General features: G+C 43.1%; 2 protein-coding genes across 4 annotated transcripts in view; one reads left to right on the forward strand and one right to left on the reverse strand.

The window, feature by feature from the left end:
- Window positions 1-2,748: 2,748 nt before the first annotated feature.
- PRG4 (proteoglycan 4) lies at window positions 2,749-21,453 on the forward strand. Its single transcript, XM_075760580.1, has 10 exons — window positions 2,749-2,845; window positions 7,531-7,650; window positions 10,424-10,543; window positions 12,254-16,576; window positions 17,642-17,728; window positions 17,877-18,016; window positions 18,804-18,960; window positions 19,764-19,943; window positions 20,160-20,285; window positions 21,317-21,453. The coding sequence occupies exons 1-10, from the start codon at window positions 2,749-2,751 to the stop codon at window positions 21,418-21,420; spliced, it is 5,454 nt and encodes a 1,817-aa protein (XP_075616695.1). The 3' UTR covers window positions 21,421-21,453.
- An 8-nt stretch (window positions 21,454-21,461) lies between these two features.
- Window positions 21,462-26,588, reverse strand: part of TPR (translocated promoter region, nuclear basket protein) — a 41,139-nt gene continuing 36,012 nt past the window's right edge. For all 3 annotated transcript variants that reach the window (XM_075760559.1, XM_075760558.1, XM_075760557.1), the window contains 6 exons: window positions 26,184-26,290; window positions 25,328-25,423; window positions 24,982-25,138; window positions 23,280-23,398; window positions 22,623-22,721; window positions 21,462-21,673 (listed from right to left, as the gene is read on the reverse strand). In XM_075760559.1, coding sequence (XP_075616674.1) covers window positions 21,618-21,673; window positions 22,623-22,721; window positions 23,280-23,398; window positions 24,982-25,138; window positions 25,328-25,423; window positions 26,184-26,290 — 634 coding nt within the window. In that variant the 3' untranslated portion in view covers window positions 21,462-21,617. The remainder of the gene's footprint in view (window positions 21,674-22,622; window positions 22,722-23,279; window positions 23,399-24,981; window positions 25,139-25,327; window positions 25,424-26,183; window positions 26,291-26,588) is intronic.

Genomic DNA, 26,588 nt, shown 5'->3' on the forward strand with positions numbered 1-26,588 from the left:
ACATGTCACCTCTGACGGTCCAAAAACTTAATTTGTAAGAGAAATTAAACACTATGACCCTTCCAAAGTGAACATACCCGTAACACATAATCAATGTAGCAGCCAGTCATGACTACCCATATTTTCAATCTGTGCATGTCCCTAATTGTCTTAATTGTCAACAGAAGCATCATAATAATTTTGAGCTTCTGTTAGATTTATTTACTACTATATATATGGTTTTCCCGCCTCAGGTAGCTAGCCAGTATTGACTGGGACTCACAGCTGTACTGGCCATGAAATGATGGAAGAGTCAACAAATCTCCTCCATATCATGGATACCAAAGTAAGGGTATACTCAGTAATGTAGTCTTAAATGTTTTGCTTGATCAAATGATGAATTATTTAAGTGATGAGCATTTTAGTACTTTTCTAGAAAAATCTATCATCTCATCACGTTGATCCTATTTAGCCACCCTAATGGCTGCTTCTTCCCTGTGCTTTAGATATCCTTAGACAGACACCCTTCTTCTCAAACCGCAGAGCTTCTTGATATCAAGCGTGTAGTCAGCTCCACTGAAGACAGCATTGAAGTTCCTGCTATGAGACATGTAATAGATATTTCCTTCTCTGTGTTACCTTGAATAAAATCCACAAAATCTCAGAGCCTCAGGTTTCCTTTTGTGCAAAGTAGAGTAATATTTACTTCGTAAACAGGCTGGCAGCGGGCAGAGAACCTTGAATAGCAAATTAACACTGTATAAGTGTTCCCACTTAACACTTGTCTGAATAACGCTGTAAACTTTTACAAAGATTATATGTGTTCCTAGAGCAATGAAAAAACACGCTCTTTTATTGTTTGGAAGCAATTAATTTCAGTGTGGCTGTGATATGAAAGCAATCATCAGAAGTGTCCACAATGCAGAAAGATTGAATGAAACTGCCTCTACCATGACAACGCAGAAATTAGAAAGAAATTCTAACATAAAAATGCTAAAGCTGCACAATCATAGGCCCACGTGAGGAAAACATTGAAGCCCATGTGCAAACCCACTCCTTTTCAGAGGGTCTCTGCGTTATTTTCCTTAAGAGACTCCAGCACATGCTTAAGCGCTTTCCTCAATTAGGATCAATGCTTATTATACTATATTTACCATTTGGGGATAACAGAATTACTTTGGAATTCAAGTAGTATCATAAGACAGAAGTATGAAAGTTCCCTGGCCTTTAGGATATTTCTGAATAAAAAAAAATCCCTCCCGAACCCTGAGAGTCAGGACCGTTCAAAGTTTCAATGGAAACCTCATTAGCTCTGAGAGTTACGAATAACCATTTCCAGTCCCTCGAATCTGGAACCAATAAACACAAAGAAAGACCACTGAAACAATTTAGGTCTGTCTCATTTTTGATGCTTTACATATATTTAATGAATTTGAGGTTTGACTAAATTCTTTGATTTCTAGCCAGTACCTTGGCAAAATTTCCATTCAGTTCAGGGAAAACTACTATAGGATTGCCCAGAGAGGTTGTGGAGGCCCCATCCCTGGCAGTGTTCAAGGCCAGGTTGGATGGGGCTTTGGGCAACCTGGGCTAGTGGAGGGTGTCCCTGCCCATGGCAGGGGGTGGGACTGGATGGACTGTGAGGTCCCTTCCCACCCAAACTCGTCTGGGATTCTGTGATTCTATATATTCAGTGCAGAACTGGGGAATTACTTACGACTGCACGAATTAGATCTCAAAAGTTTTGGAGAAGATACACCATCAGTAGCAGTTACTACTGCATAATTGTAGGCTACTGTCACCTAAGCTACATTTGACAGGAAAGAAAATATACTCAGCATTTCTTATAATGATTTTTTACTGCTATGCAATAATATCTAATGCCTTCCAGATGCACTCAGGACAATTTGTTCATTTCACTCAGTAATCAAAATCTGTTTTGACTAGTAAGTCCCTATTTAGTTTTTTCTGTAATCATTTTTCTTAATGGGAGTATTTTCCAGATGTTGCGTTAGTCTAGTCATCCGGGACCTCTTCCAACTCCTGTGGAAAGTTTGCTGTCATAAGCTGTCATTGGCGGTTTTGTTTAACAAGCTGCCTAATTAGTTAACCCCAGCGTAGTTACAAAGCAATATATAAGGCATCTGAAACATCACCGAGAGGGGACATATTCTTTGTTAGGTAAGTGTAACACCTACCTCTACGAGCGTTTTGCTCAAAGTGCTCGTCTTCAAAAGGAAAATGAGGAACTGGAACAGAAAAACCAGACAAGTTTTCCTTTTGAAAGATTTACTTCTATCCTACATTTCCATTCGATATACTTAAACACTAGTATTTCAATGATGATAGATTATCATTTATAAAATTATGCTGCTTAATAACTAATGTTTTGACAGTATGTTTTTACTTTACATTTATATTTATCAGTATTATAACTTTAGAAACTGTTGTACTGATGTGCATCCATGTTAAAAGGAGTAGGCTGTGAATGTAGTTTCCACTTAATAGATTTCTGCAAAAAAATACTACTTTTACTTGCTAATAATGAATTTTCCTAGTCTTACTACAAAATTTAGCAGCTCATCAACTAATAACCAAGAGAGAATTTATGGTGTAATTCTGAATTAGAAATTTGTTTTTGAATAATTTTAGTATTAATTTTATGTTGTTATTAAACTACTATTAAAGATATGCAATGCAATTTTTTAAAAAATTCTGAACCAATTAATTGAACTGCATGCAGTGATACAAGATTATTTCTATTTAGGGATGATGGCGTACCTGAAAGTAATGATCATACGGAACATACTTTGCGTATCCCTGGTGATCCTTTCACTGTCCTTGATTCAAGAAGTGTCTTCTGAAGGTACTGTAACGTACAAAGTTGAAGGGAGGGTGTCTAGGATACTTGACAAATAGTAAGAGTACTTCAAATGCGTCCTCATAAAATTACTAAATTCTAGAACTTTGCATTTACTCAGGCATTATGATTCAGTTTTATCATCACTGAATATTTTCATAAATACACGTTGGTACAGCATGGTCCTCTTTTTTGGAGGACTATCATGCAAAATGTGTATGAACCTACTTCTTTTTTCTGTAGACTTATTCAACAGATCCTGTTGCCCTCAGACTTAGCCCAAGTGATTCGCAATATGATTCGGAGAAGAATCTAAAATTACAATATCCACGTAATTTGGTTAGAAATATTTAAATACCATAGGCTAAGGGAAAGGAATGTCTATACCAAGCTAAGTGCTTTGCCATTAAATGCACTGTTATTACCACCACCGAGGGCAATTTTTCCAATTATTTGTCTAATACTACAGATTTTTATTTACCCTCAAAGCTCTGTCACTGATTTGTAACTAGAGTAGCACGGTTACAAAGAGATGGAAGAACTTGCAGCCTGGCAAGTGCTGTGCTGTCACGGCTCTCAAGTAGCCGTCAAGTTGTTATAGCGATAAAACTGTATTACTTACTGGTAGAAAATAATTGATTGCTACTTGGTGGCAGAAAACATAACATTTGGCTATCTGAGCAGCTCACCAGGGCACAGCAGATGTTCAATTTTACCTGGAGGGCAGAGCACCCTGACACTGCCCCCCTCCGTATTTGATGGGAGCCTTCCCACTATTTTCAGCAAAAAAAATCAAGACTCTTGCCAACAGCAACTACAACCACTCAGGCGTTTTCCTTAGAAGTAACTTCATAGCTTACAAGTCATAAACTTAAAGCAAACAAATGAAAAGGTGTTACTTTTTGGACTTACTTATCTGTATTTTCTTCCCGTAAGGGAAGCAGGATGCAATATATTTGGCACATATCCAGAAAGGAAGATTCCCAGCGTCTTTTTTTTTCACCTCCCCCATTAAGGGCCCATTAACTTGTCCATTTAGTCCCTCGTCCTGCTTCATTATTTGTAAAGAAATGCTAACAAACATACCTAACTACTGAAAATCGCAATAGATTTTCAGGGGTTTAATTATTTATTATCCCACGGTCTTCCCTCAGGCATGCACACGGCGGAGTGCGTGCTGTTAGCAATTGCCTTTGGTGTCGTGTTGTGTTACGTGTTGTTTCTTGTTATTTTCTTCTTGTTCCTCAACGTTCCGGCTGATAACCTTAACTCTGTTTTAGCTTGCTGATTGTTCAGCTTCTTTGTTTGTATTTAAGGTCGCTTCACTTGTGGTCCCGCATGTTTCATTTCCCGAAGAAGCTGTTAGCGTGTTCTGTTAGCGGAGGTTTTGCACAGGCAGGGCAGTTGTTCCAGGGTCAGTATCTGATCTGGCAGCGGAGGGTAACAACCCGCTGCCGAGCGCGAGCACGTGCGGGTTGAGAGCAGACCTCCCGACGTCTCGCTTACCACCGTGCCGTTTGGTACTACCTAGCATTTCCCAGCACTACGGCAGGCTAGCAGTAAAGCCACCGTGGGATCAGCTCTTACGTTACTCTGCTGATAAGTAATCTCCTAATTAACAAGCGGAAAGTGCTTTAGAGATGATTGCAGGACTGGATCCCAACTGTTCCTGACCTCAGAGTCCATACCAAATTCCTCTCTGACTTCAGGGCAAAAAATAATGTAGAGGGCTGGCAGATTTCAAAAACTGCCGATAAAAACGGCTTCGGGGAGCTGTATTTATGATGACAGCACTCACCAGCTTGCAAGCAAAACTGATTTTGTTTTGTCGGCGTGCAGAACATTACCAAAAGTAAAATGAGCGTGAGGCACGGCGGTGCGGGCGCACATCTGTACCCATACATAGGGTGGATTAAGATGGAGACTAAGTCTGCAAAAACAATGCAGTGCCTGGCTGATACACTGCTTAAGATAAATCTGCACGGGCTAGTTTGGCTGCCAGGGCTGGTGTTGCCGTATTACTGAACCAATCCCCGGGGATTCATTAGCGTTCGGGAGGAGCAGGATAAGTTAGCCTCTAACCGCAGCGCGGTGCTGCCGGTCCTCAGAGCAAACCTCTGGGTCTGCACCGGGCCCACAGTTCTGCAATACCGAGGGAGGAAATGGCGTTCTGTAGAAAAAAAAAAAGATAAATCTTACTGCTTTGCCGTTCAGCATTTCCTCACGTACCATTTTGGTTTGGCAATGCTTACACCAGTGTTGTGTGATTTTAGATTTATCAAGCTGTACAGGGAGATGTGGGGAAGGGTATTCTAGAGAGCATGACTGCCACTGTGATTTTAACTGCCAACACTACATGGAGTGCTGCCCTGACTTCAGGAAAGTCTGCACAGTGGGTAAGTTCCCAAACCCAGCCAGTTCCTATCGGCCAGACCCCCGCCCCCCGTTCCTCCCACTCCCCACCACACCGGCGTCTCTCCTCCGAACGCTTCAATGCCTCCTTTCGTTTGCTGCGTCCTTGTTCGCTTCTCGTACGTGTATTGTGCTCCCTCCCAAAACCTCAGTGATAACCCCTCGCGACCCATTCCAAGATAAACGGTGCATCCGCAGGTTGTCACCAGGAAAAGGGTTTTGCTTTTCGGAAGAGCAGAGCTAGGCAAGGCGGGGGGAAAACAGTTTACCTGCCGCTCGTTTCCTCCTCTGTACTCTGTTTGTCTCCTACACAAAACGTTGGTAAAAGCAAACTCGGGGTTCCCCAGGAAGAAATTCTGGGACATTCCAACTGACATTTGAGAGGTGTGGAGTCTGTAGGGTGTAATCCAAAGTCAGAGGGGATCTTTCCATGGATAGACATTTATTCTGGATCAGAACCACGTCCAGAGTTTGATGAAAAAAGATGGTTGGATGGGTATTATTTTATATGCTTTATTTACATGCAAAACTGCAGAGTGCAAATAAATACAGGCATTTCAAACTGTTTTACTGAGAGTTAAAAAAATATTTTCATATGAATCATCAACGTCAAAAATACCAGTGATTTAGATCACTGCAGTTTGTTACGCTGCACTGTGGTTCTGGTAAGATAAAACTTCTTAGATCCAGCAATACAGGCCGAGTGCTGTTCACAGCAGACAGCACTCCCCGAAATGCGAATTCTGCCCCTCCGACACGCACGCTGGGAACTCTTGCACTTCGGTCTTCCCCATCCCAGTTCTGATTTCTGAGGGTACATCGGCATTTTCCATAACCAAAAGTACATACCAAGGCATTTTAATTATGTAGGCTATTTATTTATTGTGGGCTGGATTCTAAAGTTATTCTGGCATCTAGGTAATGTCTTAAGGAAAAGTTTAAGGCTGGAGGATGTTTTTTCCTGTTCTACCCTAAATCACTGAATTTGGGCAAGCACAGAGGACACCATCCTTGGAGGACGCAAGCAGTCTGAGGACTGTTGCTGAGTCAGTGTGTTTGGTGCTGACTAAATGAGAGCAATGCCAAACACTGTTTATGAACAAAACGGCCCTAACGGTAGAAAATAAAACCAATTCTCACCTCCGCACGTGGGATGAATCCACTGGCATCAACAGACTCACTCCGCACCTACACTGGTCAAAAGGCATTCAGAACCTGCCTATACAGTAATCATAATTTTGCTAGATTTAATTGTAAAATACAATTTTATGCCCTGCGTGCCACAAAGGCTTCGGTAGAGATTATGTACAGAAAAGATACAGGACAAGAATAACAGATCATATGGTGAATTCTGGAAATACCAAGTGATAGTTAATTGTTGGCTCAATTCTGTGAGACGCTAAGCACCCTCAAAAAATGTCCACTTCAGGTCGAACGTAATCACTTCAATTTAACAGTTAACTAAGGACCTATGAAAGGTACTACTGAATGTTAATAAATATGAGATTGTAATGTAATGGAAATGTTTAGGGTCAAATTTTGTCCTTGAAAAAACACAGCAAGCGTGTTGTGCTGCGGTCTGTAATGCCTGTGCACGCACTTTCCAAAACAATTTGGGCATTATTTAACGTAAAACAGAAGTACCGTAATGACTGAAGTTATCAGAAGTTAATCAATAATGAATTATTAAAAGCATGTGGTTATTAATCATGTCAAAACATGGTAGATACTCCTTTAGTACTAATAATTTAAGAACTGTATTAAATAGACTGGGATAACATTTCAAAAATAGTCACTTTGTATAACTTCATTAACTCATTCACTCAATTAAGCTGCAGTATTTGCCCAGAGACACCAGGTACGCCCGGCCACGACTTATTTAGGCAAATTATTTTTCAGAAGTGCTTTGGTAGACACACCACTTGATGCAAAGTGGTACCCCGATGAACACCTTTTTGGAAACCCAACCCTTGAGATAGCTGCTGTTTGATGAGGGAAATGGATGGGACCTAGCTAAAGTGAACTCTGAGGTCACATTTTATTCCACTATGAATTCTAGATGGTCTCAGTATACTGCAACGGCCAAGTGCAGTTCTGGTTGTACGGCCTGATCCAGTCCCCACAGTTACACGGACAAGTCCTGGATCAGAGCAGAATAACCACCTGGTTTTATGAAGCTGTTCTTTACGTCAGCTTAAGCAAACGACTTCACTGTAGAAAGGTCCCAGTGTAAAATGCGAGCTAGCCAATAATACTAACTCTTGTTCTGCCCTCTGCAGCGGTCTCCTGCAGAGGACGTTGCTTTGAAGCCTTTGAAAGAGGAAGAGAGTGTGACTGCGACGCAGAGTGTGAGAGATACGGCAAATGTTGCCCAGACTACGTGAAACACTGTAAAGAGGGTAAGAAATTTCTTTATTGCTATATTGGTCCTAGATGTATTTAAATAGAGATGCTTTGCGTTATCATAAAACATTAACTGTGCGGGTTTCTTAGGACACGTGAAGCTAGTTGCTGAACAAAAAAAAACCCAAACAAAACCAACAAAACCTAACTTCAAAAATAAATTGGCCATTTTCTCAAGCACGAACACTTTATGGATGTATAAAGGTAGATTAAACTGGAAGCCATCCCCAAGATATGAATCCTGAGGGTAACGTTTTATTTTGCGTTAGCCTCTTTTGGCACCAGCCATACTCTAATTTACTATATCAGAACCATCACCCAGAATTATACGTGTGAGGCCAGGTTTTGCACGTGCACTTCAACTCATGCTGCTAAAGGTCCATCAATAATAGAATCCAAGGACAGAAGCTGGGGGAATGAATGACACATTGCAGTAACAAGTCTAGATCATCTTACAAAAAAAAAAAAAAAAAAAAAAAAAAGTAGTAACCACAAAGGTCCAACTCCCTTGAATTCCCCATCCATCCAGAAGTGGAGAACACCTACCCCATGCATTGGGATCGCACTGCTTGATCCCTGCCTTTGGGTTACCGCAGTCACGGGCAGCACATAGCGAGAGATGTCCGAGGTCCTGCCCACCGTGAATCCAAAATGGGAAGAGCAGCCCAACACAGAAACCCGTCCTCTGGGGCAAGTGGGAGGAACCGTGGGATTTGCCTGGTTAGCAGCAGTTACACGTTCCCGCTGCAGCAAGAAGAATTTTAACGCACATTTCACAATTTATTCTGTCCTTCACTGCAGAACCTGATGGGTTTTTGTTAGCTGAGCACTAACGTGCAGATCTGGAGGAGCAGTTTCACTTCGTGTAGCTTTAATGAAACTAGCAATTGAATTCTAGTCTAGAAAACACCAACAGAATATGTTTCATCATGTCCTTAAACTTTCTGCTACTTATGGACCTAAATTCAGTTCTGCAAGCACACTTGGCAAACGTGGCTTGGCACGAGGTTGCTGCATTCACAGATCAGACAACCTCCAAGGCAGCCAATTTCCAAAGCGTGCAGTTTAACAAACAAGATGAGTTACGGATTATCATTTGGTTCCCTTTACCAACCGCTCCCAGTCCCCAAGTGCTGGTATAGCGGCGTGGTTTTGCTGCTCGGTTGCAGAGTAATTTATACCAAAATAGATTCTGCATTCAGCATTTTTTTGACTGGATGTCTAGAAGAGGGTAAGTGTCTTAGAAGTGCCTTGAGGTGAATTTGCTCCCTCTTTTTGCTGGAGCTTAACACGCACAAACACTCACAAACAACAGCCGTTTCACTTGTTCCTCAGTTCAAACACATGAAAAGTTAACCAACTGCTCATAATCTTAGAGAGTTTCTGCTAGTATTTTAGTTACTTAACTTTGCTATTAATTTTTGTCAAAAAAAACCAACAAAACCATCCCCAAACCCCAGCCTACCACTCTACTCAGTATTTTAGTATTTTTGCTACCTGTGAGTAACTGAGAAACCTGTTGCACCCTTTGGAGTAATGCAATAACTTAAGGCCACACAGTGAACTTTCATTTTGCCATTTCTGCATCTTCTGAACGCTTTGCTCTGTGCAGTGGAGCTAAGTTTACAACATCTACCTTTCCTACCTTCCCAAAGCCCTATACCCTCCAAATACACATGCGGACACAGTTAAGGACTGCTCAAACATTCCCGACCCCCCCACCAACACCTCTGAAAGCCAATTCAGCTCCCAAAGGGATTTTTACTCAACGTCTCTTTCAAGAAAAGCTTCTTGAAAAGCTTTTCTATAGTCCAACACCCAACTTACTTACTTGCTTTGACTACTAGCTTGCTATGAAAGTAAATCCTCTGAGACCATGTTCATCACCTCCTGAGACAGAAGTGCTGCTCCTTTTGTAAGAAGCAGTAACCAGCTCCTTTAGTTGGATCAAAAAGATGCTGCAGGTACCCCGAGCTCCATCACACTTTTTTCACAACTAACAATACCCTTCTACAAGGCTACGTAGAGTGGGAAGAGAGTCTCACTTCCAATTGTACAATTTGACCCAACAATGAATTAAAAAGTATTTTCTGGCTCTTACTGAACCCAAACATCCAGTTTCTCCTAAAACTCAACCTACTAGACGTTAGCTTAATACCTAGACCTTGCATTGTTTCTTTGGTCCATACTTACTTCGTAGCTTCTGCCTCTTTCAAGGAAAGAATTGTTTTTAAGATGTCTCTCTGAAATAATCACTTATGTGCAGAATTATCACATGTCTGAAGAACTACAATACAACTGAATCTTCAGGGGATTATCAAAGTAAATGCTTGGCTAATACGGTAGCTCTCAGAGATACACTATAGTGAGTTAGCCCCAAGACATCTGGAGTCAAAAAAATAAGCTGACCAAAAAAAAAAAAAAAAATTAGACAAATTTTCAGAATGTAGAGCTCCACTCAGAATTCGTCTTTTTCCCACCTCTAAATTCACATTAGCAAACAATGTCTCACCTCAAAACTTCCAGGAAAGACATTTCTCCTGTCTGTGATGAAACATTTGGGCATCCAAAGGGTATTTTTCCTTTCCTCCCCTCATGCCCCCCCCCCCCCCCAAATAATACTTTAAAGAATCCTATAGATAGCAAGAAACTTAGATTTATATGGAAGATAGTCACTGATATTTTGTAACCACTTTCTTCTTATACAGTTGACACCAAGCACCTATAAAGAAAAACTCTCCCATTAACAGATTATTTTATTTCTTTCAGCACACACAGTAAAGCCATCACCTAAGACTCCTCCGGCAAACAAATCGACATCTAAAAGGTCATCCAAAAATGAGGAAAAGAAGCCAGAGGAAGTAACACAGCCCCATGAAGTTATGGAAGGTAAGAAAGCATATGAATGAAACAGGATGGGTGTTACCTGAAGGAACATTAAAGCCCATTTTTCCTGCTCTGGAAATAGAAAGCCGATGCGAGACATTACCAGACAGTTACCAAGCTTGGAACCGCTCGGTTTATAAACTAATTACCTCACCTAGAGCTCAGGATACTGACTTTGGAGACTTCGCTTCACACAGATGGTGCACTGTGGTGATGTCTCCTGCGTCTATCTTGGATTTGCACACACGTCTTCCAAAAAACATGTTACACGCCGTTGTCCGTCTTGGACCCAGTCCACGGCTGGAACAGGAAGGGTGGTGTATCTTGGGACAGTGATGAATTGGCAGGACCAGGACTGAAAAGTCTCCTAGCAGGTTTCTGTAGCTTTAATCAAGCCAGACTTCATGCAGCTTCAGAAAACACATATAATCTATTTTTTCTGAATGGAAAATATGTTGCTTTCCTCTGTTTTTTGATATTCTGTTCCAGCATTTTAAGCGATAACTTGGGAGATCAGTTTGAACTTGAAACCTGAAGTAACAAGTATGAAATAAGACTAGAAGTCAATTTTAGGCAATATTTTAATCTTTTTTTTTTTTTTTTTAATTTTTATTTTAAATTTGGAGTACTTACCTTGCTGCTGTGGCAATTTCCTATTACAAAAATCAATATAGCGGATCAAATGAAACAAAATCAAGGAACTTCAAATAACCATTAACAGGATCACACTTGGCTTGCGGTATTTCAGACACACTGGGTGGGAGGAAAACCTATTCTGTAACGTTCCACTCATACCGCACCATTTCTACAATACATTTACACAGAATAATAAATTTATTAATAAATTTACACAGGGATTATTTCTTACACTGCAGTATTATAAGTTCTTCCAGTCTGCTGGGAGAGACACTGCGCCGGTCATCAGGCTGTGACCATCAGATCTTTTTAGATTTTGAGATTTGTTCAAAAGCTGAACGACATGGTCCCAAACCACGTGATGCTGCACTTGGTTTTTTCAGGTTTTCAAGAAACAAACGCTAATTGAGTTGTAATGGTAGACAGCAGCACAGCAGGAATCGCAGAACAAAAAAAAACCCTATGTGAAAACAGAACCGAATAGCTAAACATCACGGAGATAACTCGCGGTGAGAGATTAGAATGCAGAAATGTTTACTGTTTTTGCTGAATATAGCTATATTAATGATTGTACTTAAGTCAGCGTAACTACATATGCAAGAGTCTTAAAGCTGTAATTCACAAAGAGGAAAACCACCCAAGATGCAAAGATACAGTAGGAGATGCAGTCAGGTGTCTGTACCCCAAAAGTTAGTTTTCTTCTGTTCCCCTAACTCTCCTACAAGTCCAGGTGATTGGTGCAGGTTTTTGTATAATTAAAGCCAGAGGAACAAGTAAAAGAGCAGGCTGAGAAGGGAAGCGTCCCATTAGAAGAACTGTATTTTATAGTGCGGTTCCCCTTCTGTGAAAAAAGACGGAAACATCAGGTGGCCTCACCCACAAACACCAAACCAACATCTCCCATGCTGCACTCGGAGTTCCGACAGGTTAGCCAAAACTATTACTGAAATACTTACTTAGCTAAACTGCTGCAAAGTCCCATGCAGACAAAAGGAATTAACATTTAATTAACATCTAACCCAATCCAGGTTCATCTGGATCTTCTAAATTATTTATTCTTTTAAATTATTTATTCAGCGGCACCAACGACCAAGGCAGACTCTCCCACCACCCTCAAACCTGAAGACACAACCCCTGCAGCCACAGAAGCACCAACAACCAAAGAAGACCCTCCCACCACCCCTAAGGTAGAGGATACAACCCCAGAGGCACCAACAACCAATCCTGACTCTCCCACCACCCCCAAACCTGAAGACACAACCCCTGAAGCCACAGAGGCACCAACAACCGAGGCAGATTCTCCCACGACTCCGAAGGTTGAAGATATGACTCCTGAGGCTACAGAGGAACCAACGACTGAAGCAGATGCTCCCACCACTCCCAAAGTGGAAGACACAACTCCAGAGCCCACAGAGGCACCAACAACCAAGGCTGACTCTCCCACCACCCCCAAACCTGAAGACACAACCCATGAAGCCACAGAGGCACCAATGACCGAGGCAGACTCACCCACCACACCTAAGGCTGAAGATATGACGCCTGAGGCTACAGAAGAACCAATGACTGAAGCAGATGCTCCCACCACTCCCAAAGTGGAAGACACAACCCCAGAGGCCACAGAGGCACCAACAACCAAGCCTGATTCTCCCACCACCCCCAAACCTGAAGACACAACCCCAGAGCCCACAGCGGCACCAACGACAGTGGCAGACTCTCCCACCACACCTAAGGTTGAAGATATGACACCTGAGGCTACAGAAGAACCAATGACTGAAGCAGACTCTCCTACCACTCCCAAAGTGGAAGACACAACTCCAGAGCCCACAGAGGCACCAACAACAGTGGCAGACTCTTCGATGACTCCTAAGGCTGAAGATATGACTCCTGAGTCCACAGAGGAACCAACGACTGAAGCAGATGCTCCCTACACTCCCAAACCTGAAGACACAACACCAGAGGCCACAGAGGCACCGACAACCAAGCCTGACTCTTCCACTGCTCCCAAACCTGAAGACACAACACCAGAGGTCACAGAGGCACCAACAACCAAGGCTGACTCTCCCACCACCCCCAAACCTGAAGACACAGCCCCTGAAGCCACAGAGGCACCAATGACCAAGGCAGACTCTCTGACGACTCCTAAGGTTGAAGAAATGACACCAGAGGCTACAGAAGAACCAATGACTGAAGCAGATGCTCCCACCACTCCCAAAGTGGAAGACACAACTGCAGAGGCCACAGAGGCACCAACAACCAAGCCTGACTCTCCCACCACCCCCAAACCTGAAGACACAACCCCAGAGGCACCAACAACCAAGGCTGACTCTCCCACCACCCCCAAACCTGAAGACACAACCCCAGAGGCCACAGAGGCACCAACAACCAAGGCTGACTCTCCCACCACCCCCAAACCTGAAGACACAACCCCAGAGGCACCAACAACCAAGGCTGACTCTCCCACCACCCCCAAACCTGAAGACACAACCCCAGAGGCCACAGAGGCACCAACAACCAAGGCTGACTCTCCCACCACCCCCAAACCTGAAGACACAACACCAGAAGCCACAGAGGCACCAACAACCAAGGCTGACTCTCCCACCACCCCCAAACCTGAAGACACAACCCCAGAGGCACCAACAACCAAGGCTGACTCTCCCACCACCCCCAAACCTGAAGACACAACCCCAGAGGCCACAGAGGCACCAACAACCAAGGCTGACTCTCCCACCACCCCCAAACCTGAAGACACAACCCCAGAGGCCACAGAGGCACCAACAACCAAGGCTGACTCTCCCACCACTCCCAAACCTGAAGACACAACCCCAGAGGCACCAACAACCAAGGCTGACTCTCCCACCACCCCCAAACCTGAAGACACAACCCCAGAGGCACCAACAACCAAGGCTGACTCTCCCACCACCCCCAAACCTGAAGACACAACCCCAGAGGCACCAACAACCAAGGCTGACTCTCCCACCACCCCTAAACCTGAAGACACAACCCCAGAGGCCACAGAGGCACCAACAACCAAGGCTGACTCTCCCACCACTCCCAAACCTGAAGACACAACCCCAGAGGCACCAACAACCAAGGCTGACTCTCCCACCACCCCCAAACCTGAAGACACAGAGGCACCAACAACCAAGGCTGACTCTCCCACCACCCCCAAACCTGAAGACACAACCCCAGAGGCCACAGAGGCACCAACAACCAAGCCTGACTCTCCCACCACTCCCAAACCTGAAGACACAACACCAGAGGCACCAACAACCAAGGCTGACTCTCCCACCACCCCCAAACCTGAAGACACAACACCCGAGGCACCAACAACCAAGGCTGACTCTCCCACCACCCCCAAACCTGAAGATACGACCTCTGAAGCCACAGAGGCACCAACAACCAAGGCTGACTCTCCCACCATCCCCAAACCTGAAGACACAACCCCAGAGGCACCAACAACCAAGGCTGACTCTCCCACCACCCCCAAACCTGAAGACACAACCCCAGAGGCACCAACAACCAAGGCTGACTCTCCCACCACCCCCAAACCTGAAGACACAACCCCAGAGGCCACAGAGGCACCAACAACCAAGGCTGACTCTCCCACCACTCCCAAACCTGAAGACACAACCCCAGAGGCACCAACAACCAAGGCTGACTCTCCCACCACCCCCAAACCTGAAGACACAACCCCAGAGGCACCAACAACCAAGGCTGACTCTCCCACCACCCCCAAACCTGAAGACACAACCCCAGAGGCCACAGAGGCACCAACAACCAAGGCTGACTCTCCCACCACCCCTAAACCTGAAGACACAACCCCAGGGCCCACAGAGGCACCAACAACCAAGGCTGACTCTCCCACCACCCCCAAACCTGAAGACACAACCCCAGAGGCACCAACAACCAAGGCTGACTCTCCCACCACCCCCAAACCTGAAGACACAACCCCAGAGGCACCAACAACCAAGGCTGACTCTCCCACCACCCCTAAACCTGAAGACACAACCCCAGGGCCCACAGAGGCACCAACAACCAAGGCTGACTCTCCCACCACCCCTAAACCTGAAGACACAACACCAGAAGCCACAGAGGCACCAACAACCAAGGCTGACTCTCCCACCACCCCTAAAGTGGAGGAAGCAGAGGCAGACTCTCCCACCACAACTAAGGTGAAGGAGACGACCCCTGCAGTCACTGAGGCTGACACCACCACCGTACAGAAGACAACACCTATTGAAGTGACAACTACTGTCCCTGGATTAGTAACAACTGCTAAAAAAGAGACAAGCACCCAGAGAGGTGAGGCGGTCCCAACAACTAGGAAGGAACCCCCCGTACCTGAAGCAGACGCAACGGTTTCAGAAACAACGGCAGAGACAATGACGACTTCTGCACCCAGCACAGCTGCAAAAGGCACCACTGCAGCGGTACAACGGACGGTGGTACCTGCAGCTAGGGCTACCGAGATCGTAACAATAACTGACAAAAAAGACAAACCAACAGCTAAGGCCGTTCCCACTCCTGTAACCAAAGGGCCAACAACTAAAATAGAAACAACCACAGTGATCAAAGAGATAACAACACCCAAGAAAGACAGAACTACTGTGCTTAAAGACATTTTAACATCACCAAGTAGGAAAGACACAACTACTGTAACTGTGGTGACACCAGCTAAACCAGCTGACTCTCCTCAAGGGAAGGACGATATTCCAAACACGATTCCCGCAGCCGAGCAAGCCGTCACTGCAGCAGCTGAATCGGAACCAACTACTGCGGGCAAAAATGCTGCAACAGCAGCTGTGGAAAAAGCAGTAACCCCAGCTAACCAAGACAAGACCCCCATAGCAAAAGAGACTTTAACAACTAAAAAGGAAGAGAGCCCGGTGGGAACAGCGACTGTAATAACAACAGCAGCTACAACTCCCATGGCCAAGCCCACTCCTAAACCCAGGGTGATTGTAACAACCACCAGAAGAGACACAACTATGGAAACTAAGCAGACTGTAACAGCATCAGCCAAAGACAGCACAAGCACTACTTGTGTTGTTGTAGAGACAACAACAGCTGGTAGAAAAGAGGTAACGGCCAAAGAAACTAGTGTCACACCTGAAAAAGAAATGGAAGATGCCACCGAAAAGGCCCCCAGTATTGACAGGGTAGAGGAAACCACAGTTACCAAAGAGACCTCCACAAGAGATAAAAAAGACACAATAGAAGAAATGTTTATTGTTTCTAAAGGGACATCCAAGCCAACTATACATTTCCAGGAGGTTACCGACACAAGAGATGAGCCTCAGCCAGCTGACCCTGAAGCTCTGCCAGCAGAAGAGCCCGAGATAAACAACAAGCCTTTAATACAGATTGCAGACTTGCCGAGTTTAACTGGAGAAACACAAGGTAATTGCCTTCCAGCAGGTACAAAAGCACCCGTGACTCCACCAGAGAGCACAACAAAGCACGCGAGTAAAGGACACGCGAGACCTTTCTATCTGCCGCCACAAGAACGTGGCACGGTGGTCAACCATAACCACGATGGTGCGGCTGCCAGCATCCTGAACACGGGTACCCCAGTTCCTGGTTGTGTCGTGACGGAAATTCTCCGCGTAGTTCAGAGCGTGACCTTGTTTCAGTAGTTGGTTTTGGTAATTGGTCTGGCCGAAAAACATTTGCTGTAAGTATTGTAGAAGGTGCAAACAGAAAAGTCAATGAAAGAGAAGATAAATTTCTAAGTCCCGTGAAAACATTGGTTGGGAGTCAGGCACCATTACTCACGGTACCTGAGCTGGTATTTGTAGTCACGTACAAAAAAAGTCCGGTAAGAGAGACAAGAAGTCTTTTCCTGGTATTCTCTTTGCTCTGTGCTTTTTGCCACATCATTGTTCATGTCCTCACTGTTTGTTTTAACCAGATCCAGCCCCAAGGTGCTTGGGCACTTTTTCTCAGTCGTGTACTGACTGATATTTTGTGGTGGAAAAAAGTTTTAAAGATGGAAAATACTGGGATTTTTGTCCAAAACAGATTCATCCTTCCTTTATATTTCACTGAAAGTAAATGAAAATGCTTTTTTAAGAAATAAGGAGGAGGAGGAGGATGACCTACTAGAGCAGCTTAGAGAAACATCAAGTAACCATCCCAGAACAGGAAAAAATTAAACGAGGGAGGTAGCACACGATGCATTTATAGATCTTTTTCTGACCTACAGGTAGTCAGGTAAGCGCTAAGTGAAGATATCCATACCTAGTCAGGTAAACGGCTGGTCTTGCACTGCCGGGACCAAAACACGAGGCCAAACTTTCCAAGAATGCGTCTCAAATGCGTAATTAAACGCTTTGCCAGGCAGAGCCCCGAAGGACAGGGAGCCCTGCGCGTCGCCTGAGACAAGCGACCGCAGTTAACAGCCCCAGCGCCACCGGCGCGGTTTTTGTTAAATGTCAAACGAACCCAAACCACTGTATTTTGCAGCGAAGAAGGACGAGAAGGACCTGTGCAGCGGGAAGCCGGCGGATGGCATGGTGGCCCTGCCGAACGGCACCCTGGCCGTCTTCCGAGGTAGGGGCAGGAGCCGCCTTACCCCCTCAGCTGCGTCCTGAGGGCAGGAGCGAGGAAAGGTGGGAGGGCGATCCTCCTCTCCGGTGCCTTTCTCCCTGCCTCTCCCTGTCTGTCCGTCCCTCTGACCCCATCTCCTCCCGCCGCGCAGGTCACTACTACTGGCTGCTGAACGGCAGGAACCCGCCGACGACCAGCCCCCGCCGGATCAGCGACGGCTGGGGCATCCCGTCCCCCATCGACTCCGTCTTCTCCCGGTGCAACTGCGACGGCAAGACCTTCTTCATCAAGGTGGGGAGCGATCGGGAGGGTGGCTTGGAATAAAGAGGACAGGTTTTGAAACGCAGCCCCGCAGAAGAGGAGCCTTGCCTTGCTCTGGGTTGCTCGTTTTATTGAATAAATGGGGTTTTCGAAGAGCGTGGTGGGTTTGAAGGTCTGTGGGGGAAGTTAAGTGAAACGTCCCCGGGCCCCCCTCGTCTGCCTGGGGATGGTGCTTCTCAGGGAAGGACTCCGCTCAGAGGGATTTTCCCCAGTAACGGGCGAGGAGACAGAGCACTGACAGAGTAACCGGTAATTGAGTAATATTTACATAGGAGCTGCACTTCAAAAAAATCCCACTCTTTAAAATACAGGTATTTTATCGTGTCTTTCCCTTCCCCACACACGGCCTAAATTAGTTCCTTATGCATTTCCCTTCCTGAAAGGAGACGATAATGAAATACGCCACCTCATTAAAGGCATTGTACCGTTATTCCCCAATTAATCGCTCAGCCCTGGAATTCAAGCCGCTTTTTCTGCCTGCGACAGGCGAGATTTGAACTGTTTGTTCAGTGACCGCTCTTACAGTTCATTTCCAAGAGACCCTTTTCCTGCTCAAAGGTGGTGTTAAAAGACTGCAGGTTATTTTATGAAGCTGTAATATTTTTTCCCCGTTTTTAATGGCTGTAGGAGGAATGGTTCCAGTTTTACAATGTAGTTATCAAAACACCAGTGTTAGGATTATTTTTCATCTCTCTGGTGGAGCCGAATTACCAAAAATGAGTTTCCTCTAAAGCTCAACTTTTCCTTCCATCACCAGGGTCCCCTGTACTGGCGTTTCACTAACGGCGTAATGGACAGAGGCTATCCCAAACCTCTCGCAAACGGATTTGCAGGGCTAAGTGGGAAAATAGTAGCAACCCTCCCTGTGGCAAGATACAACAGCAGACCAGAATCCGTTTATTTTATCAAAAGAGGTATGTCTCGTATTTCAGAAGTTCACAGATGATCAAAAAGTGCTTGAGATGCCTTAGTCAGGAATAAAACACTGTTTCTCTTGACTGAAATACTTCTTTCTTTCGAAAACACAACTGTAAGCAATCTCAGAGTGAGCTAGGTGGTCAAAAAATAGTCTGGAGCTCTCAAAGTGTGTATTACAGATTACTTACAGATCTTTTAAAAGTGCATTTTAAAGTAGACAGGACTGTAAGGGACAGAATCCGGCATCTCAGTGGACAAACATCGAAATAAATTTTATCTGGTTGTAAAACTATTTTAGCCTCAAGTTAATTAGAGAAGGGAAGGCTTTAATCTTACTAGTTCATAACTAAACCAATTTCTTATGTTACATTTTAAATTAATGTAATTTCCTTATCCGATATGAACGACGTATTGCCAACATAAGAATTATCTGAATTTAAAAGCAGAGGTTAACAAAATGCACATCTTTCTCTGGACTGCAGCCCTCTTCCCATGCAGCCTAAGGTAACGGTCTTGCCCTCTCCTGCTGAACAGGAAGGGTGGCAGCGGCAGCAGCAGCTCCCCCGGAGCTGTGGGCTGTTGGATTTAGAGAGCAAGGCTTTTGCCTCAAAACGTAGGCACGGGTAGGAAAAGCTGAAGGCTGCAACAGCCGTGGATGTATTAACACAACGCTGTTGATTTCCTGCAGGAGATATGGCGATCGTGCGATATGGACATCGATGACATTTTCATATCTGATCTAGCTGGAAGTTTGGTGGGTTGTTCGGGTTTTTTAAGCAAAGGGAACTGTCTGTTTTAGATGGCAACATGCAGCAGTACGTGTACAGACAAGAACCAGCCAAGAAGTGTCAGAGAAGAACCCAGGTTACCGTACGATACCCAGCGTACGTCCCGAGACTTGTAATAAGAAGACGCTTCCAACGTGCAGTAAGAATGCCAGCCGTTATTCAGACCGTCAGAATCAACCCATATCCATCTGGTAACTTACGTTTATTAAGTTTCTTTTGTACAACCGCTTTAATCTTAGTCTTTTCTGAAACACAACATTCTGATCAAATTTTTTTTTTTTTTAAAATATAGCACTTTTAATTTTTTTTTATCCAATAGATCTCGCTTGCTGTAGATTATAGCAGCAAAAGATGGCTTGCAGCAAACACACTGACAGCTCCTAACCTAAGTTTTCTTTTGCTTGCAGGAGTTTTGCGTAAGGAAATCAAAGTGACAGCCTACTGGAGAGGGCTCCCGAAAGTAATTCATTCAACTATATCACTGCCCAACTACAATAAGCCAGACGGCTACGATTATTATGCCTTCTCTTACAGTAAGTTAAAGCTAATGCAAGTTACTATACATTTCAAAAGACTAAGGGATGGGGAAGAAAGCAGCCCATGTATCCCTCAGCTTTCTGAAGCATGAGGTTAGCGCTTGTGATTCTGCAAGACTAATTTTAAGCACTACTAAAAACTCCTGAGAATTAAAATGTTGCCTGTACTCAAGAGATGTTTCTATTAAAAATCAATAGTTACAGGACAACTAGCAGCAAGTGGTGCAATGATTCAAAGTAGCCAGTTGTGGAATGCATTGGCAGAAAAGTTCAGGCTCATAAAGCAACAAAAAAACCTGACACAGTATATTAATGACACAGTATATTAATGATACAGTGAAATCCTCGGACCACTACACATGGATAGTTTCTTCACTGGCTTCCATGGAACTATGTTTCTGACAAAAAAAACCCCAAACAACAACCACTCAAAAAAGAAGGGACAGGAACCATTTTGCTTCCCAGGAAAATATTATTTATGATTCCAGATTAGGTAGACCCTCTCCCTCTAGCCAGGGTCATGTAAAAGCATTCCTCAGAATTTTCTGGATAATTCAGAAAAAAAAAAGCTCTAGGAACTAGCGGTACCCAAATAAAGGATACTAAAGTCAGTCACTGCCAGTATGCTCCAATTCACCTTAACGTCTGCCAGTTCCCACTTGGGGACAACAGACTCCCCACTTTTGTACTCAGTGCACGATTGTTTTGTGTCTAGTTTGTTTGACTTCTACCTTCTTAAGACTATTTCTGTGTTCTAGCAGTACAAGAGTATTCTACCTTACTCCCTGTTCTTGGGACAGATTTAATGATTAGCAGGGCTGTAGACCTTAGCTAAACACAAAGAAGGACATCTGAAAAAATAAAAGTTGAGGACAAAAACTAATTGGTATAGGCTCTCAACTCCACATATGTACATAGAATGAAAAATTCATGCCTAAATGAAACTAAAGGAAGGCTTTAGCTTCCAGACTCTTTCCATGTACTGAATGTAGTTTCTGGAATTTAATTCTGACGTGTCTTCATTTCAGATCGGTACTACAGTTTGGATATTGGCAAAAGAATAGCAAGACCTGTTACCGCTCTCACAGGCAAGACGGTATCCAAAGACTGGTACAACTGTCCTAGCAAGTGATGCACAGCAGAGGATGTTAACAAAAGATGCCATTTGAATACTGACATTTTGTCTAATTTTATTAATAAAGACACTGAAATGTGTGCACACAAATCTAAGTAAAAAATGCTGCTTTAAGCTCTGGCTTCATTACACTAAAGCAACCACAGGCAAACTGGCATTTTTGTATACACAGCTGTAATGACTTCACAGATCATTTAACTAATATTTCCTCTGTTCAGGCCGCCTCTGCCTCCCATTGCATGAGTTACACCTGCGTTGGGAAAGAAAACAAATGCATTAATAGAAATCCTTTTCACCCTTTTAATCAACCATGGGTACATGTGATACTTCATCCCTCCATAACGAATTGCTACTGCAGCAGAGCAGTTCCTTTCTGGTAAAATTCAAGCTCCCCCTTCCTCGCCTAGAGCCTGGCAATACGGATACATCCTTCTTCTGTCATTTCAAAGGATGGTGTTGACTTGTGATCCCATCTCAGGCCCTGCACCAAAAGAACAACTATAGCACTCTTGCCATAGTTGAAATCGGTTAGTCCTTCCCATTTGTTGTTAAAGAATAAGATAGATTTTCCTCCCAGTCTAGGTCCACCTCCTCACTTTTTGATTTTTCTTTAAAATACCAGATACGTAGGTTTCAATGCTACTATCAAGTCTTCTCCAATGTTAAAATTATGCCAAGCTGCATATAATTCATCTAAGGATTTTTGTTAATACCAAAGTTGCAAACAATAATTTATTGTCATGGTTTAACTCTACACTGCATTACAAAAATCTGTAAGTCCGCCATAAACTTTTTTTTAAAAAATCAGTGTAGGACATAGTGAGACAATAACTGGAATCCCTACGTACCAAATGGGAAACTGATCTGTAATGTTGAAAACAAAGATCATTTTTTAAAATCTCCTTTTAAAAATTTGCACAGTTGAAGATCTACTGCACTTTACTTTCTCTCCACTGGTAAGAACCAAGTGCCACGCAAGAAGAAAGTTTGCCTAAAAACCGCTTGGACTAACATAGCAAAAGGCGATACAGAGCTCTTAGGGTAACACACTGAAAGCTAGGGCAGGGATGCTCTGGTATGAAATGCCTTACAAGCAAACACAGGCGTATAAAGTAGTACTTCAAATATGGTCCACACAGGAAGAATGTGCTAAAAACTTGTTTTGAAGAGTCTGAATCTGAGCAATCACAAACACTTACCCCTCTGTCTGTTGAACTGACGACCACGAACACCAGTTCTCAGTGTCGGGGGCTGAAGTCTGACACGCCGAAATGGCTTGGGCTGATTACTGCTTGTGTCTGCGAAGAAGTGGAAATGCAGGACAGAATGTCTGTGTCTAGTACAGTTACTCACGGTTAATGTTTACACGATTTGATATGCATTATGCTCTTGAATTTACTTTAACGTTATGAAGGTGCATCCTTATTTCATTGACATCTTCTCTGATATAAATAAAAGCCTCAAAACAAGTGAGCTTGGGATTTCTTTCATCACCTAAATAGGCTAGGTGGTAAACTGGTAACTGAATAGTGATTTACTTACTGTTCTTTGACAATTTAATTGAATGAAAACACATTTTTAAACCTGACATCACATATAATAGTGGATAGAATCACCAAAGGATCAATAACTTTTACTCCTTGAAGCATTATTCTAACTGTGGTCTACTCTAGTTACTGTGGTCCAAGTAAAAATTGTTTGCCATTAAGACTAAAGGCATCAAAATGTGACCTTGCTCTAAGAGTTCTATCTTATTTTGTGTTTCTTGGCTATCAGCAGTGCATGACGCTGGTCCAAAAAGTTTCCACGCTTAATGGAAAGGTATGAAACAATTGTTTCCAGCGATTAACCCGTACCTGCAGATGAACTAGAAGGAGGATCTTGACTAGTCGAAGGAAGATCTGACTCATCAGATGCTTGAACTGATTCTTCTTCTTGCTGGCTATCAATTTCTAGACCTGCTTCTGAAGTAATTCTGTAAGAGGAGGAGGGGGATGAAAAACATACAAGTGTTTTCACACAGTGTCAAAAACCTCAGGAAAAAAAAAAGCATCATCTCAGAGCAGAAAGATTCCTGTGCAAATGTCTTCCCCTGGAAATTTTCACTGGTTTTATTCTGTGTTGTCATGTCCCTCCTGTCCCAATCATGAGATATTTACCTGGCTTCTAGAAAAATAACAACGTAATTTCCTTGATATGCAGCCCAACTCCAGATCCATATCCACCATATTAATTGTCTCTCAGAGAAGCTCACAGAAGCTATTTAATAACAAGAACTAAAAACCTAATGCAATGGTAGGGTTATGTTTAGGCAGGGGAAGAATGAAGTGGAGGGACCACCGCTGACCGGTTACGCCTAAAGATCGCTCATTGGTGCAATTCCCAAATTATTTGGACTCTGTCTTCAGAAAACAAAAACCAAAAAGCATTATAGGGCTGGAAAAAACCCACAAACATTCAATTTAGTTTCAGTGCAGCTCACTTTTTGGTATACATTTCATTTACCCTGATTAGTAAATAAAAACCGTTAGAAGATGATAACTAAAACTCAGAAATTGTGGGAAATACCTGCTCTCTACTAGCAACAGATTGACTTGCTCTCCTATCAAGCTAAAGGCCTGTTCCCAACTACAGACCGTTCTCTGAACCATTCAGGTCCTCTAGGGATATACTTGTAAGTCACTAAAGATTAGATGGTTTTGCAACAAAAAAAATTTGAGACTTTAACGTTAGAATATGCATCCAATGCTTTATCTACTCGTAGGCAGACTATTGCAGTCCAAGTTGGTACCACATCAAGAAAACTGTGTGGCATATTTAACTTGCAGCAGTAACGTTTCGTTCTCTTATGACCAAACCTCCTACCTCCTGCCATCAGTAGATAAAAGTTTAGGTAAATTGTGAACTATACATCTTTTATTATTATGCAATCAATAAAAATAAAAATATGTATCATAAAATGATAACCTATCCCCTTTTAGATTAGTAATGTATTTGATCATGAGACAAAATATAGTAATAATTATAAATATTAAAAATTGCACTTGCAAAGTGGAAGACAAAATAATTTGTCTATCAAATTCTGAAGACCTGCTTATTCTCCTCCTTCTTTTGTACTCTCACTGCCTTACCTGAGTGACTTCACTGGATATGCCTGCTTTGTAACGAGGAGTGATTTTCTCTGTTAACAAACAGGAATGCTTTAGCTGTTATTCTACAAACCCCAGTCCTTCATACCGGGCCCTTTACCATCAGTATTTGACTACTACAGAGCCCTCTGCATTCTGAAAAACTACAGAATTTCTTTTTTTTTTTTTGTGACTTTTATATTAGCTATGTTAAATCGGAAGAAAATCTTTGGGTTTAGACAAAAAGGACAGATTGTACTACTTCACAAAATTACTACATCCTGTTTGAGCTGTCCTGCCTCCCAGAACAGGTCAAATTGAAAACGAATCACAGGCACACTTAGATGAAGGAAAAAAAAATAATAATAAAAAAAATCACTAAAACTAACACGACATCAAATCTTAGCAATCCAAACAAGTCATAGTTTACCCTTCAGATTCTGCCTCTGCAAAAACTTCATCTCCATCATCACCCGCTCCAGCCTCCGTAGTGGTGGACAGATTGCCAGTAGATGTCGTAACCATCGGAACAGACTGAGATGCATGCTCTGAAGCGTCAGCTGATGCACTTTCAGTAAAAACTGTCACTGTGCAGGAAAGGTAGTTTAATAAACATTGTTAGTTTTTATTTCCTACAGAAAATCTATGGAAATCTTGGGCAGGCTGGGCAAAGGGCTACTGAATCCTCCTGACGTAGCAATAAGCACTATAGCAACAACCATTTAATTCTTTTCTGGAAAGTCAGTGCTTCAGCCTGCAAATTTCTGGCCACTTACCTGGTGCTGCTACTTGTAATGGTGTTGTGGGAACGCTACGACCCCCTGATTCTTCCTCATGAGCAAGGAACAGTGGGGTTTCATACATTCCTAAACCTGCAACACAAAGTTTTAATAACTAAAACAGCCAGCTAAAAACCAGGTTAAATGTCTTCTCTCTGTACACTTGATGCAATCCAGTGGTTTGTACCTCAATATGGAGATTTTTGTTATTTTAAGCTATTTTGACTTGCTGCCAGAGCTAATTATAATTTATTGAAGGGTAAAACCTTGATGAAAATATTTCTATTTGTTTTACTTTCATCCTTTTCCATTACTTTGCTGTAAGTTTTCTTCAAAGATCAGCTTATTGTCACATGCTGACGGGGATACAGGGGAAAGGGACTGATTGAGGACCACAGCAAAGACAACACAGACAAATTACAGGTAAGGATACATCCCAAAGATCTCTCTGCATTTCCTGTTTTCCCCTATTATTTTACTACAGGAAAGCTACAATCAACAGTAAAATTAAAGTTAAAAGCCATTCCTTCAGTATTTCATTTCTCCTTAAATGAAGTTTCTTGCGCACAGCAGGCAATCTGCCCTACATAAAATTTCAGGTTCTCTGGTTTACAAGTCTCTTGTTACCACCCACAGGAGCACTCTCACTCTACTTTTTAAACCACATTACAGGTAGAAATGTAGCAGCTTGAAGGAAACATCCTTGCCATTAATCTCTGGCTGCTGACAATTATTTAAGAGTGGCAGGTTTCCACACTTGAACAAGTACCCGAAGTAGAATTGCATTTTATTGACTGCATTATTTGTTTTTCACTCTAACAACCATGGAAAAGAAAGTACAGAAATGGTTTACCTCCTTGTGATGCAAGCTGACCAAGATCAGAGTGACTTGAGCTAGTTTGTGGCATATCTTCAGGGGGTCCAAATCTAAATCTAGGAACTCCAGCTACCTGGGGAGAACTATCAACATAAAGATATAAGTAATTCTACAGTTTTTCTAATTATCAGGGGACACACACACAACTTTCTGACCAAGAGAACAAATTATGCATGAGACAAAATGAATTAATACTGACCATAAAAAACAGCTAAACTACTGCTAATTAAATAGCAATTAGTTTCTCAAATGTACATAGACTGCACCCGAAATGAGTAAAACAGCCCTGAAAAGAATATTCTTTACTTATTCACCCTATGAAGTCTCACAATTTTAAGTGAATTGTTGAACATGTTCAGACCCGTCCCAAATCCAAACCCA

The sequence above is a fragment of the Balearica regulorum genome, chromosome 8 (genome assembly GCF_011004875.1).
Source record: "Balearica regulorum gibbericeps isolate bBalReg1 chromosome 8, bBalReg1.pri, whole genome shotgun sequence".
Taxonomy (NCBI): domain Eukaryota; kingdom Metazoa; phylum Chordata; class Aves; order Gruiformes; family Gruidae; genus Balearica; species Balearica regulorum.

Coding starts and splice junctions, on each gene's coding strand:
- PRG4 (XM_075760580.1), top strand. CDS start 2,749: ATGATGGCGTACCTGAAAGTAATGATCATACGGAACATACTTTGCGTA. Junction 7,651..10,423: donor CGTGAAACACTGTAAAGAGG/GTAAGAAATTTC, acceptor TATTTCTTTCAG/CACACACAGTAAAGCCATCA. Junction 16,577..17,641: donor TTTAACTGGAGAAACACAAG/GTAATTGCCTTC, acceptor TGTATTTTGCAG/CGAAGAAGGACGAGAAGGAC.